General features: G+C 38.7%; 1 protein-coding gene across 1 annotated transcript in view; it reads left to right on the top strand.

Annotated features, from left to right (window-relative positions):
• Nucleotides 1-12,891, top strand: part of KCNK10 (potassium two pore domain channel subfamily K member 10) — a 29,638-nt gene extending 16,747 nt beyond the window's left edge. The window contains exons 5-7 of the mRNA XM_053945007.1: nucleotides 5,490-5,676; nucleotides 8,757-8,899; nucleotides 10,841-12,891. Coding sequence (XP_053800982.1) covers nucleotides 5,490-5,676; nucleotides 8,757-8,899; nucleotides 10,841-11,452 — 942 coding nt within the window. The 3' untranslated portion in view covers nucleotides 11,453-12,891. The remainder of the gene's footprint in view (nucleotides 1-5,489; nucleotides 5,677-8,756; nucleotides 8,900-10,840) is intronic.
• The last annotated feature ends 209 nt before the right edge of the window (nucleotides 12,892-13,100 follow it).

Raw genomic sequence — 13,100 nt, forward strand, 5'->3', positions numbered from 1 at the left:
CCTGCGTCTGATAAGAGTTCAGGATTGTGCCTCCCAAGCTTAGTAATAAATGTGACTGCTTACAGCTTTTAATATCTGTCTCTCCTCTGCTGCTGACTACAGTTAAAAAGCAGAGGATGGATTCTGCACCTTCTTGTGCAGCCATAGCATCATTCTTTATAAAACATGAGAACTAAAATAACACTGAGGCACTGAAGTTAGAGCGTAGAGGAAGCCCATATCTAGTAGAACCCCTTTTTCATAACCCATGGAGGTGTCTGAAATGTCATCTATATTTTAATATATATTATAATTCTGATGCTTGTTTTCAAGGAGTGTTGTCTTCTTCACTGATGTGGTGAGCAGGTCCTGGCTGGCAGCAAACACTCACACAGCTGTTTGCTCACTCACCTGCAATGATGGAGAGAACATGGGAAGAACAATAAAATGTTCTCTAAATAACCTCATGGGTCAAAATAAAGACAGCAAAATCACTTACCATGTACTCTTACAGGCAAAACAAACTTGACTGGTGAACTTTAAAGTAATTTATTGACAATTAGCATAAAAAATTAATTACTGAGTTGAGTGTTTGGAAACAAAATCCCCACAAACACTCAAAATGTGTTTCTTCCCCATTTTTCAAGCTCAACTTCACTCCAGACACCTCTCCTCCATCCAGGTTGTTACTGTGGGTCACCCTCAGTCCCCCTGGTGCAGCTGCAAATGGCACAGGGGTTGAGTCAGAATACAGTGGTTTCTCTGCTGTTCTTAACTCTTTTCTTCTGTTCCTTTGCTGGTCCTCCATGGGCTGCAGACCCTGCAGTACTTGTGTTTCCACAGAGAAGCTTCCACTCACCTGACATTGTTATTCCCTTGTTCTTTCCTCTATTCCCTTGTCTTCTGCCTGTCCAGCATTCCTGCCCTTTCTTAAACACACTTTCCCATGGTGCCACCATGTCATCTCAGTGGCTCAGCAGTGCCCTGAGGTGGGTTTGTTAGAGCTGACAGGATCCAGCTGTGTCAGAGAACAGAGAAGAACAAAATATTGTTATATTTTTCTTAGGTGTTATGTCCAAGTCAGTGATATTTAAAATACATTTAGTTTCAGTCTCATTTTGAACGTGAAGGAGCTCAGACAAGTTACAATGAAATCCACAGTGACTGTTACAGGCAGCAAAGAGGTTGATGTGACCAAATCATGATGACCAAACCAGTGCTGTGCCAGTCTTTCCATACAGCCTGTTGAGAAGGGCATCACACCTTACTGAGTGTGCCAGGCTCTGGACCAGGACTGGCTTGCATTTGGCTGAGCTGAAAGACAAGCAGTGTGAACTGTGACTGCCTGCACCATCCACACTAGCTTTGCAAACATATTTTGATAAGGACATATCAAATGTTCGTGAGCTGATATATGTGATATTCTGGTTTATGGCTTTGGTACAAAGACTGTCATTCCTAGTGTTAAAATATTTTGGTCTAGAGAAAGTGATTTAGAAGACAAGCTGTTTAATTAATGCATGGGCAGAGACAATCTGTTCTGAGAATAGTTGGCAGCATGGGGAAGGGCACAAAGTTAAGAGTAAGTGAAGGGAACTAAAGAAATACTAAAGAAGTGTGTTTTGTTTGAAATGTGTTTTCTCTGCTCCAAAATACAGAGCCTTTTGGAGACATGAGGAGAATTTTCCATAAAGGTATATTACATTATCTCTACAAATATGCCATTGGTCATCTAACAAAAAAAGGTAGCCAGCTTGCCTGGAGCCTTGGGGAGATTTGTCAGGAATTCAGAAAAGGAAAAGTTTGGAAGATGGAAAAAACATCTGAGCTCACTGTGAAGCAACAAGTGTTCCAGTGCTATTTTTGGTTTAGTAGTACTGTATACTGGGGGAGCTTTCTATGAAATGAGAGGTGACACTACAGAATCTTGGAACAAGCTTATGTGAAATATGCTGCTCATGGAAATATACATGTTCCATATATTAGCATTTAGTCTAGTCTGATAAATGACTGTAGCTTCTTTTGATCCCCTACCTAATGACTCCTGCTTCTCTTTCATAGAAATATATATCAACCGTGTGGTCTCAGTTTGCAAACTTAAAATCATTGTTAGGTGCTTTTAGTGCCAACCATCAGGTCAGAAAAATTGTACCTCAGTTGATTCACCTGAAGAAAGCAGAAAACATAAAATAATCCACTACAGTGGCTTTGATCTATTGGGCCAGAGAGAGAAAAAAGAAAGTAAATACCTCAAGGATTATTTTAACTCCTGAAATTATTAGGTAAGACCAAAACCACTAAAACCCCTGTATATATAACACAAAATTAGGAAAAAGCGAAGCTGTAGTTATTGATAGAAAAGATGGATAAGAACTAAATTCCACTGATAAGGGTATTTTCATTGCTCTGTCTGTCCTTATTCCTCTTGGCACTAGAGCAGGTGGACAGTAGGTTGTTTGAATTCATGTAAGCAAGTTAACATCAGTAATGTTGCCAGTTTAGCACCTAGCCACCTCAAGAATAAAATCAGCACTGTCAGTGGAAAATGAGAATGACCCTGATGGGTACCCAGAAAACTCTCAGTTCTTAGATTCTTAGATTACTTTTTTGATGTTTTCCAGATTAGTTCTAGGTGGATTTAATTGGTCTCATTAGCCAGCACTAATTTATTTATATTTGAAGAATGTCTTACAAAGTATCTGCTTCATCACTGTGGAAAGAACTTGTTGGTAAACAAACTTAAAAAAAAGAGTGGAAAACGTCTCTTTTAAAGGCTTTTTAATTTTACTTAAACAGATATAGAATTAGCTACGTTTTCTGGAGGAAGAGGTTTGCTATTATTTCTTTTTGACACCCGTAGAAAATTCTGTATTCATGCCACAAAATGGGTTCAGATGATTTCGTAGCCTGACAGAAGTTGCTCAGCTATTTGACAATGTTTGTCTCCACGCTGAAAATACTGTTTAAAAAAGAAATTTGTATGAATTTATTCAGACTTCTCAACCTTTAGTGTAATATAATGTGATCATTTATTTATTTATTTATTATAATAATGACTTGGTGACTTGGTGTAACACTGCAGTGGATTACATTTTTGTAGTATGTCATTATTACAATGTACATATTTCATTAATAAGTACAATTATGCCTTAGCATTTTTTTCATCCGTAGCAGTTAGACCCTACTCTGAATTTCCTCTGAATGGATGCCTAACTGTAAAAAGACCCTTCTTTTCATGTCAGTACTGCATTTCATGTGTTATTGTTCATTAAATAATTCTTTTTCTGAGTCCTGCTTTTGTGCTCTTTTCAGCAGCTCTAAAAATGCTGTGCCTGATTCACTATTGCTTTCTGCCTTCATTTGTACCCTCAGCTGCTCTGCTTTTGTGTGAGTGACAAAGCTGCACAATAACCATGAGTCAGGCCTTTTACAGATCCTTTCATTAACATTGTTACCATTTTTACTTAAAAAAAACCAAAAACCTTTGGCTGAGTTTATCGCTCATGGACAAGGGGATGTCCTGAATATTTGTTACTGATTTGAAGGGCATTCTTTTCGACCCTGTCTCTCTCATGAGACAATTCTGACACATACTGAAATGCAATTTAATTTTTTCTGTGTGGGGACTGGAGGAAGAATTACTGTACATAACTTTGATGCAGCTCCAAATTGCTTTTTGTTCAAGGATGCCCAAGAGGCACTTGTCTCCTAACTTCCATAAGGCAAGATTTCTGACATTTCATGTTTATATACAAGGAAACTGAAGCATGTAGTAGAAGTAAAGAAGTTGCCTTGGTCAAACTAAAAATTAAACATCAATTCAGTTAAATTCTTATTCTCATTGAAAAAAGGCAGGGATGCCATTGTAGGACACTATGTAACATCCATGTGATCTGTTCTTTTCCTTTCACTACTCATTGAAAAAGTCTGAAATCCTGCCATTGTGAATGTGTGTCCATACCTCTTAAAGAAGATAGATTGTCCTTTGTTATTTTAGCAAAATACTCAGAATGGCTCTTTGGAAAAAGAGGCAATAAGGAATGAATTCAGATTTTGTGTTGAATTCAGATATTTTTGTGTTGCTTTTCCCCTTGGTACTTGGCAGTTTCTTCCATGTCTTATATTTGGCATTATATTACTAATCTTATTGAACTATTTCTATTCATCCAGACACAGAAAATAAACACACACACAAATAAAATATGAAGTGTAGGGATCATCTTAAACAGTTTTAGAACTAAAAGAATCTGTGAAATATGACATATTTATGCTACCTGGTTCTGAATGCATCCCAGATCAGAGACCCTTAACGAGGGTCTGGCACTGCATCTCTAAAAGAAATGCTTCTCTTTTAGGGGAAGCACAGTATTGCTCACAAGCTGGTTATATATTAACCAGTTCAGGCAATATCCCTTCTATATATTACAAAGATAACTTCTGAGATCTTATTTCCTGTCTAAGGCAATTCCTTAATCTGAAATGAGATCTCATTCTTGGGTTGAGATGCTTGATTTGGAAAACTAATTTGGAAATATGACTTACAGTGACCTCCACATTGCTTTTCCAGGATAAACAGAGAATTTACACAGCCACTGAAATTAATCCACAGTAAGGTTTCTAGTAATTTACAGGTTTCTCATGAAACTTTATTGGGTGCTGAGTTTATTCACAGTAGGGAAAATCTGAAATAAATCTGCCAGAATCAATTGTGTTAATCCAGTCTTTCATCAATATTAATAGAAACAAAATCTAAGTATATATTAAATAAATTGGGAATTTATATGATTTGGGAGTGTAAAATATTACAATTACACTGACTATATTTGAATTCAGTTTACAGAAGCCAGTAACACATACTCTTTGTTCAAGAGCTTTCCATTGTGGATTTACATAGGTAATTTTATCCCAGGCTGTTTGGTATTTGACATAAATCCTTTCTTTCTGGAGTAAACCAATAATACAGCTTTCTATTTTTGAAAAGGAGATTTAACCTTCATATTTGTGAATGAAAGCTGGAAATCCTGAGTCTAGAAAACCCAAAGCATGAGTTATTTCTACATAAAATTGCACCTTTTCAGTGAGGGAAAAGGGGTTTATTTCCATTTTAATCTTGGTCCTGTTTGTTGAATGCTTGGTGCTGTTGAGGCAATGTGGGTGTACACATACTTGTATGGAGGTGTGAATGTGCACTTTTTCTTACACATTGAACCTGATATGGAGCATATTGATGCCTTTCTGAAGCTCAGGAATATTTTTCCAGGTGGTGGCTGTGGTAGATTAGTCACTTCCTAGTGCATAGAAAATGGGAATCATGTTAAAGTGGGGCCACACATGGGCACCTGGACAGGACTCTCACTAACAGGGAGAGAGGGTTGTATTCCATCCAACAAGCTCACAAAAGGTAGAAAGAGACATACCAGGTGACACCAGCATAATCAGTCGTCATTCACAAAGAATACAGTTCCAGAAATCCACTCAAACATTTTTTCCCTGTTATTTCCTTTTTCTAGAATAAACAAGTGAGTCAAACAAAGATCCGGGTGATCTCCACCATCGTTTTCATCCTGGCAGGCTGCATCGTCTTTGTCACCATTCCTGCATTTATCTTCAAGTACATCGAGGGATGGACAGCCTTGGAGTCCATTTACTTTGTAGTTGTCACTTTGACCACTGTTGGCTTCGGTGACTTTGTAGCAGGTGAGCAGCTTTGAGCCAAGATACTGTGCACAAGGGCCTTGGCTCTTAGAATTTGTTTTCTGGTATAGAGAGGAGGCTCTTCACAATGTGTTATATTCCAATTAAGTGATGCCAGGTGTTTCTGTTGGGATTACTGTGCAGTATAACACCAGGCTGATTTAAGGTCCAGGCGCCTTGCCATTTGTAGATTGTGAGTCTTCAGCAATGTAGATAACAGGAGCCTGGAAGGTCCTGATTATCCTTTATCATGCAATGAATTATGCAAAAGTAAAATTACTTTCCCATTGAATTAAAGATCTGTATTAGTCCATTAGGGCTCAATCTGAGGCTGACTGCAGAAGCAAGTAGCCCAAATGATGAATGAAGGACGCTTTTACAAAGGACAACTCGGCCATAGGTCTGTAGAATTCTCTGGTCAGATGCAGTTGTGGGCTGCTACTACAGGAGCTGCAGCATTTCAAAACCTGCATTCTGTTTGCTAACCTTGGCAGAAATTTTGACATTGCAGTTGCCCTGTAAAGGAAAACTCTTGTAGGAAAGAAGGACTAATGGGGTATGTATCTCAGTGCTTGGGGAAGACTCTCCAAGATTAATACAGTATGAGCAGGAACTATAAATATCTACCCATATACAATTTCCAAAGAGAGAATTGAGATAGTTGGCTGGAGAGATGAAAGAGACATTTTTTTTTCCACACAACTGCTCTGCTAACAAAAAAGGTGGTCAAAATAGTGAATTTTTCCCCATCAGTGCATGACCTCTACTTCTCATTCCTGTTAGTGGTCCTAATTAAGGGTATTAAGTTGCCTGTGTTAAAAACAGTGATATTGTGCTTCTTAGTCTCTATAAACAGAATGAGTTAAAAACATCAAATAAAACTACAAAATTTTCTTTGCTGAAGAACAGTAGACAAGTCTTTTTTGTAGAGAATACTCTAATCCTCCTTTTTATGACATACTGGCATAGAAGACATGAATTATTGAGAAAAAAAAAAGTCACTGAACAAAGAAAGACCCAGATATAAAAAAGAAAGTTTTAGGACCATTCAGTTACAGAAGTGATTGTGTGAGCTTTGTCCATTTTAACCACTTAGAGGAATTCACTGATATTCTTTGAGGTACCACAGTGTGAAATAAAAATAATTTACAATATTTTTCTTGATAATACAACATTTCAGTATTGTTTAATAATGTGATAATAAAAAAGCTCTGAATATTAAATTGTTCTATATGCACATGATTAGGAGAATATAATCCACAGCTGGGTGGCTACTAACAAGCAGGTTTTTTCAAAAATCATATGGAAGACTCTGAATAAGAAAACTTCAGAGGCATTTTCATGATAAGAGTTTAAGGCAGGTGATCACCAGGAGATTTGGGGTTTATTGCTGGTTTTGAGAGAGATTTTCTGCCCCTTTTGTTTTCTGCCACACTAATCTCTCAGTATCTCTGTTCCTTCAACAGCAAATCAAAAATACTACATCTTAATGGTTAAAACAGCATCATGAAGCTATGCTGGTTTATTCCACCAAGAACAAATCCCAGTTCTTGGGAAACTGGGAGGTTTTTGTACTACGGTTGGAAATAAAATTGTGCATGGAGCCTGAAAAAACACAGTATCTGATAGGCTGAAAAAAGTGGTCTCATACTTTCTCAGTCACCTGATTATTGTGCAAGATAGATCCAGACAATCCATTTCCTAGTGAGCTTCCTCAGGGACATGTATGATCAGAAGAGGCTTCTTGTACCATAGCAACAGCAGTCCCTACCTCCCATTGTTTCAGACTCTTAAAGACTGGAAAAAAGGAGTGTGATTCAAGCAGTCTATGGGGAGAGATTAACATCAAAACCAGTGTCTGGGTCCCTGCCAAGTCTCAAATGTCTGACCTTCCATGGGGGTGTTCAAACACTGTAACTACACTCATATTGAATCTTGATAAAATTAAAGAGTCATAGAAATGTCTCAGATTGTGAAAGCAAAAGAGAAAATGCTGAACTGTGTCGTCTGGTGATTTTAACAGGGAAAAACCCTAAAATCTCTCTGCAGCTGTACAGAGGTATAGGTGTCTAGCTCTTTCTAACCAAGGCTGGAGTCCAGGAAATGTGCAGATCTCTGCCTGAGTCTCCTGGTAGGCTTGCTCTTCGGGCAGGGATTTGCACAGGTACCACCAAGGTGATGTTCACTTGCACTGAGGGATGGGGTGGTGCCCATGGGGCTCTGCAGACTCTTTCCTGCTCACTCCCACTCAGGGCTGTGCCTGCCTCTCACTGGCTCATTCTAGCAGTGCACGTCTCGAAACTGTGGTTGCTTTCTTTTGCAAAAATTTCTGTATTTTACTCTGTAATAGGCAGCGACCTGGCTGCTACCACACTTATTTGGGGGTCTTCATAGTCCATCAGGTTTGCCAAATATCTCACTTCTCGTTTTGCAAGCTCATCTAGAGACTTACATGAAGAGCAGTGTAGTATATTTGTTGCTTGGTTTGATCCATATCTCCTATGAAGTCACTAGCTAAAGAATGCATCCCTCTGAATGACACCCAAGATTGTACAGCCTTATTTTCAGGGCTACTGCATGGTTGGCTTCCTGTCAGATACCCTGATTTGGAAGACAAAGCTACATTTCTTTTTTCTGCACACAGATCTCTCAATCCTGGAGCTAAACCCAAAAAGTCTTGAAACTCTATAACTTAAAGGGGTTGATCTATAAATTTTCTTAACAATGAGGCTGCAGACAGTTCAGAATAAGGAAGACTAGCTGTATTAAACTTTTTTCTTGGACAGGTGTTTGTGCTGTTGCAAGTACTATCAGAGCTGCTTCAGCGTATGAGCAGTACAAAGGAAGGTATTTACTGAGTGCTCTGACAGGTCACATAGCAGTAGAACAATAGGTAATTTTGAAGACTTAAATTAAAACAGACTGGGTTCCTCCCATCTGACAGGCTTTTTGTCTTATTATCAGAACTACAGTGCTGTTGACAAGAGTTAGGAAATACTTTTAGGCATTTTTCAGAATTGAAGATATTTTGTAATGATTTTGGCACCTCATGATTTGTAAGCATAATTATATGCTTATTTCAGGAGGAAATGCTGACATCAAATACATGGAGTGGTATAAACCCTTAGTGTGGTTCTGGATTCTTGTTGGCCTTGCCTACTTTGCTGCCGTTCTGAGTATGATTGGAGACTGGTTAAGAGTCCTGTCCAAGAAGACACAAGAAGAGGTATGATCAGTAATTTCTCAGTGGTGAGGGAGATTTAAGTGCCTGATTCCTGCTTGTCTAAATAAGGATGCTGCTCTGTATGACCATTGCTCAATATGCCCTGTGGTTTACTTCACTGTCTGCCCTTGGTATACAGTTAGCTCTGATCTTTAGCTCTTTCACAAAGGAGGAGAAAAAGCAACAGAAGCAAACAAGGTTGTTACATCTCTATCACTACTCAAAAATACACAGAACACATCAGTAGGATTGCAATTATGGAATGAGATGCAAGCCTTTACTCTGAAACTAGCTATGAAATTGTACTAAAAATGTCAGTGTCTTCTCCTTAAAAATTAGGAGAATTTCCTGTCTTTTCCTATGCCAGACAATATGGTTCTGAATAGAAGTTTAGATTTAGGTTCCTTACTGTGTACTCTGTTTTTAAATGTTGAAGAAATTGAGTAGTCAGCATCAAGGACAGCATGACTAAATTCACTCAGAACATGTCCTCCCTGATTCAAAAAGGATACTTCTCTATTTCTTAGTTTTCTATTTTGCTCTTTCTATTTTCCATACTTATTTCAGTGGGGATATTTTCCACACTCAAATAAGTGTGGAAAATAGAAAGGCAATTGCCAAGACTCTAGAGCTGAAGCCTGTGGTGGAAGATGTTAGTAATAGAATTTCAAATTTTAAGGAAACAGTGTTTTACTAGCAAAGTTTACCTGGCAGGGTTAACCAAATAGCAGGCAAAATTTGGCAAGGGCGTAGTGCTGTTTCTAATTTTTGAAGTCATCTGCATCACCCAAGGCCTGCTGCATCCCTCATGCATCTCCATTAATAAAGGGGACTGCAGAGAGTGTGGCTGTTCCATTGATCATCAGGCATCTACAGCGAGGAATCTGGTCTCCCACAGAGATGCAAGATACCTTCTGCCACAGTGCTAAATGGACACCTGTACATCTGGCCTGCAGAAAAAAAAGATGACTCCTTGTGGGTTATTGGGTGCAGAAACCTGAGTTCAGGCTGCAGCAGCACAAGCAAACCATTGACCATGGTGGGCTCCTGCAGACACTGTACTCCTGAATCTGTTTAGCTGAACTTTGAGAAAGGCCTGTTTTAATTGAAATATTGCTTGGTCATTTATCTTGATTTTTCTCATTTTGGAAGGCATATTTGTTGAATACAGCCATCACTTAGTGTTTTATTCTTAGCATTATTCCAGCCTCCAGTGCAAAGGAGTAAAACAGACAAAGACAGTAGGACATTCAAGGATATGCTTATAGTGCCCATACAGAATGTGTGTTGAAAACTCCTCCAGATGGCTTGACAGTCTGGTATTTGGACAATTGTGCAGTGGAAATCTCCATTAAAGACAGCTACATTTGTCCCTGAAAATGAACCCTAGACTGGAGAAGTCAGAGGGCCACTTGAAATTAGCTAATGGGTATTAAACATTAACTGCTCTGTGACTCTGTGACTCTGTGGCTCTGAACAGAACCTTCAGTGGGATTAAACATCTGCATCCATGAGCAATACAGGAAAACACATTCCTGCACTGCTGCACTGGTTGTGCTGTTCTGAAGTGTAGTGGTTTAACTATATGTGATTAACTTTGCCCACTCTTGAGCATCTACTGCTGACGTTATGAATCAGGAATTTTGTTCTTAATCAAGGATGGATTAGCATGAACCTGTCCCACCAGGTAACACAGCTATAAAATGTGCGGAGTGGCAAAGTGACACACGCAGATGAGTTCTATGTCACAAAAGCCATCAGTTGGTATGTTTAGAGTTTGCCCAGCATAAGCCCTTTGCTACTGAAGTTTGGGTCCAGATGGATGCAGTGGAGATAGGACCTCTCCCCAGTTTCATGCCACAGAAGAAAGTGCTTGTGTTACTGTTCTACAGGAAAGATTTGTATTTTTTTTTTTTTAAATTAATTTCTCTTCATGTTGTGAAGGTTGGAGAAATAAAAGCCCACGCAGCAGAGTGGAAAGCAAACGTGACGGCTGAGTTCAGAGAGACACGGAGGCGGCTCAGCGTGGAGATCCATGACAAGCTTCAACGGGCAGCCACCATCCGGAGCATGGAGCGCAGGCGCCTGGGCCTGGAGCAGCGAGCCCACTCCTTGGACATGCTCTCTCCAGAGAAGCGCTCTGTCTTTGCTACCTTGGAAACAGGACGCTTCAAAGCCTCCTCTCAGGAAAGCATCAACAACAGGCCTAACAACCTGCGCCTTAAAGGGTCAGATAAGCTCAACAAGCACGGGCAGGGGGCATCTGAGGACAACATCATTAACAAATTTGGATCGTCTGCTAAGATGACCAAAAGGAAAAACAAAGACCTCAAAAAGACCATGCCTGAGGATATGCATAAAATTTATGAGACCTTCAGAAACTATTCCTTGGATGAAGAAAAAAAGGAAGAGGAGACAGAGAAGATGTGTAATTCCAAGAACACTTCTAGCACTGCAGTTCTGACCAACTGTATCCAGCAGCACTCAGACCTGGAAAATGGAGTGATTCCCAGTGAAGCCAAAGAAAGGAAGCATAAAAACAAAGTGTTACTTTAAGACAGAAGTTAAATGTAAAAGATGCTTGACTTGAATTAACAATGTTGGTGTTTTTATATACATATATATTGAGACACGTGCCTTATACAGACTCCTTATTCAGTCTGAATTATATAGCATCCAAGAATATTTCACTGTGCCATAAAGACTCAAGCTTGCTCTGCCAAAACAAATCAGGAACACAGCACTGCAGAATGGCAAAAGAGAGCTACGCACATGGAAATTTCAGCCTGTATAAGATTACCAGGGCAAGACACAAAGGAAGGGAATGGACCACAGCAGTATCACCAGAGGGCTCCTACCATGGTGTGATATTAGACAAAGGGCAGCTATGCAAGCAGGGCCTCTGAAAGGGATGAAACACAGTGTATCTTTGTAATGGAATATGCATCCATAAAGCCTTCCCCTGGTGATTAAAAAGAGGAGAAATGATTGGAGTGAACTAGAAACTTTCAGTAAGGCTTAGTTTACATTTTGGCACGTGATCCAAGCTAGATTTTTTTCCCCCTATACTGGAGTCAGATGCATTACCTTTCTAAATGCCAAAAGAATGTCCGTGGACACAGCTAGCAGCTGGGTGCTGGTTGGAAAATCAACATTGACATAAGTAAGGGTTGGATTGCTCTTTTCATTAAAAAAACAAAAAAAAAAAGAAAAAGAAAAAAATAAACCAAAAAAACTCTGTGGGTATTTATCTTAAGCAATGAAAAAAAAACAAAACAACAAAAAAAAGAAAAGAAACAAATGGATTTTTTTTCTCATGTAGGAAAATTCAGTGTAAAGTCACAGCAAGAGAGTGCATATGAAGAAAATTCGTCTCATGTTATGTTGTTTAAAAGAAGAGAAACATCAATTTAATGATATTTGGCTAAAAGTATAAAACAGTGGGCCAACTTTTTTTTTAAAAAATTTCTTATTCACACTTTCCACCACTGAAAAAGCCCCTTCTATTTTAATGCTGTAAGACTATAAGGACAGAAGGGAAGCTGTAGCTTTTGCATGTCAGCAAACTGCTGTTCTCTAGCTGAATCTAAATTTTTAAAAATAGTCATAAAAGCATATACGTGATTCAAATGAGGGCCAGGGCTACCATAGAATCTCAGGGCTCTCTGCTCCCTTTTACTGGGTTTGGTTTAGACATAAGCTGCTGTCATAGTCTCAGAAAAAAAAAACAGAAAAAAAGAAAAAAAAGAAATTTAGGAAAAAAATATTGTGGTAATCTTTTAAGTGCTTATAGCTATAAGTGCCATTAATGCTGTCATATTTTGTAACTTTTTAAACAAGTATTTTGAATTATTTTGTTCATTTCCTTTCAAGTATGATCTTTGTTGGAAATTTGCTATCCCCTTGATTGATAAAAACTAAACATGAGCTCGCTGCATTTCTAGACTAAAGTGAAATGTAACTAAACTATGGGCATTTTTAAAAATCCTTTGTGCTGTCTGGGCATATGGATATGAAAAATAGAATTGTGTTTTCAAAGAAAATGCTGCAAAATAATTAATGGGAATTGCAAAACATACTAAATTTTTTATAGTGTTTGCCTGTGGGCTACTGGGTGGGCCATTGCAGATAGAAGATTTTGCATGCTGGAAATGAGATACACATGATTGTACCAGCAGTGCTTTCCCTGAGCTTTCACAAAATC

This window comes from Vidua chalybeata, chromosome 6 (assembly GCF_026979565.1).
Source record: "Vidua chalybeata isolate OUT-0048 chromosome 6, bVidCha1 merged haplotype, whole genome shotgun sequence".
NCBI classification, from domain to species: Eukaryota; Metazoa; Chordata; class Aves; order Passeriformes; family Viduidae; genus Vidua; species Vidua chalybeata.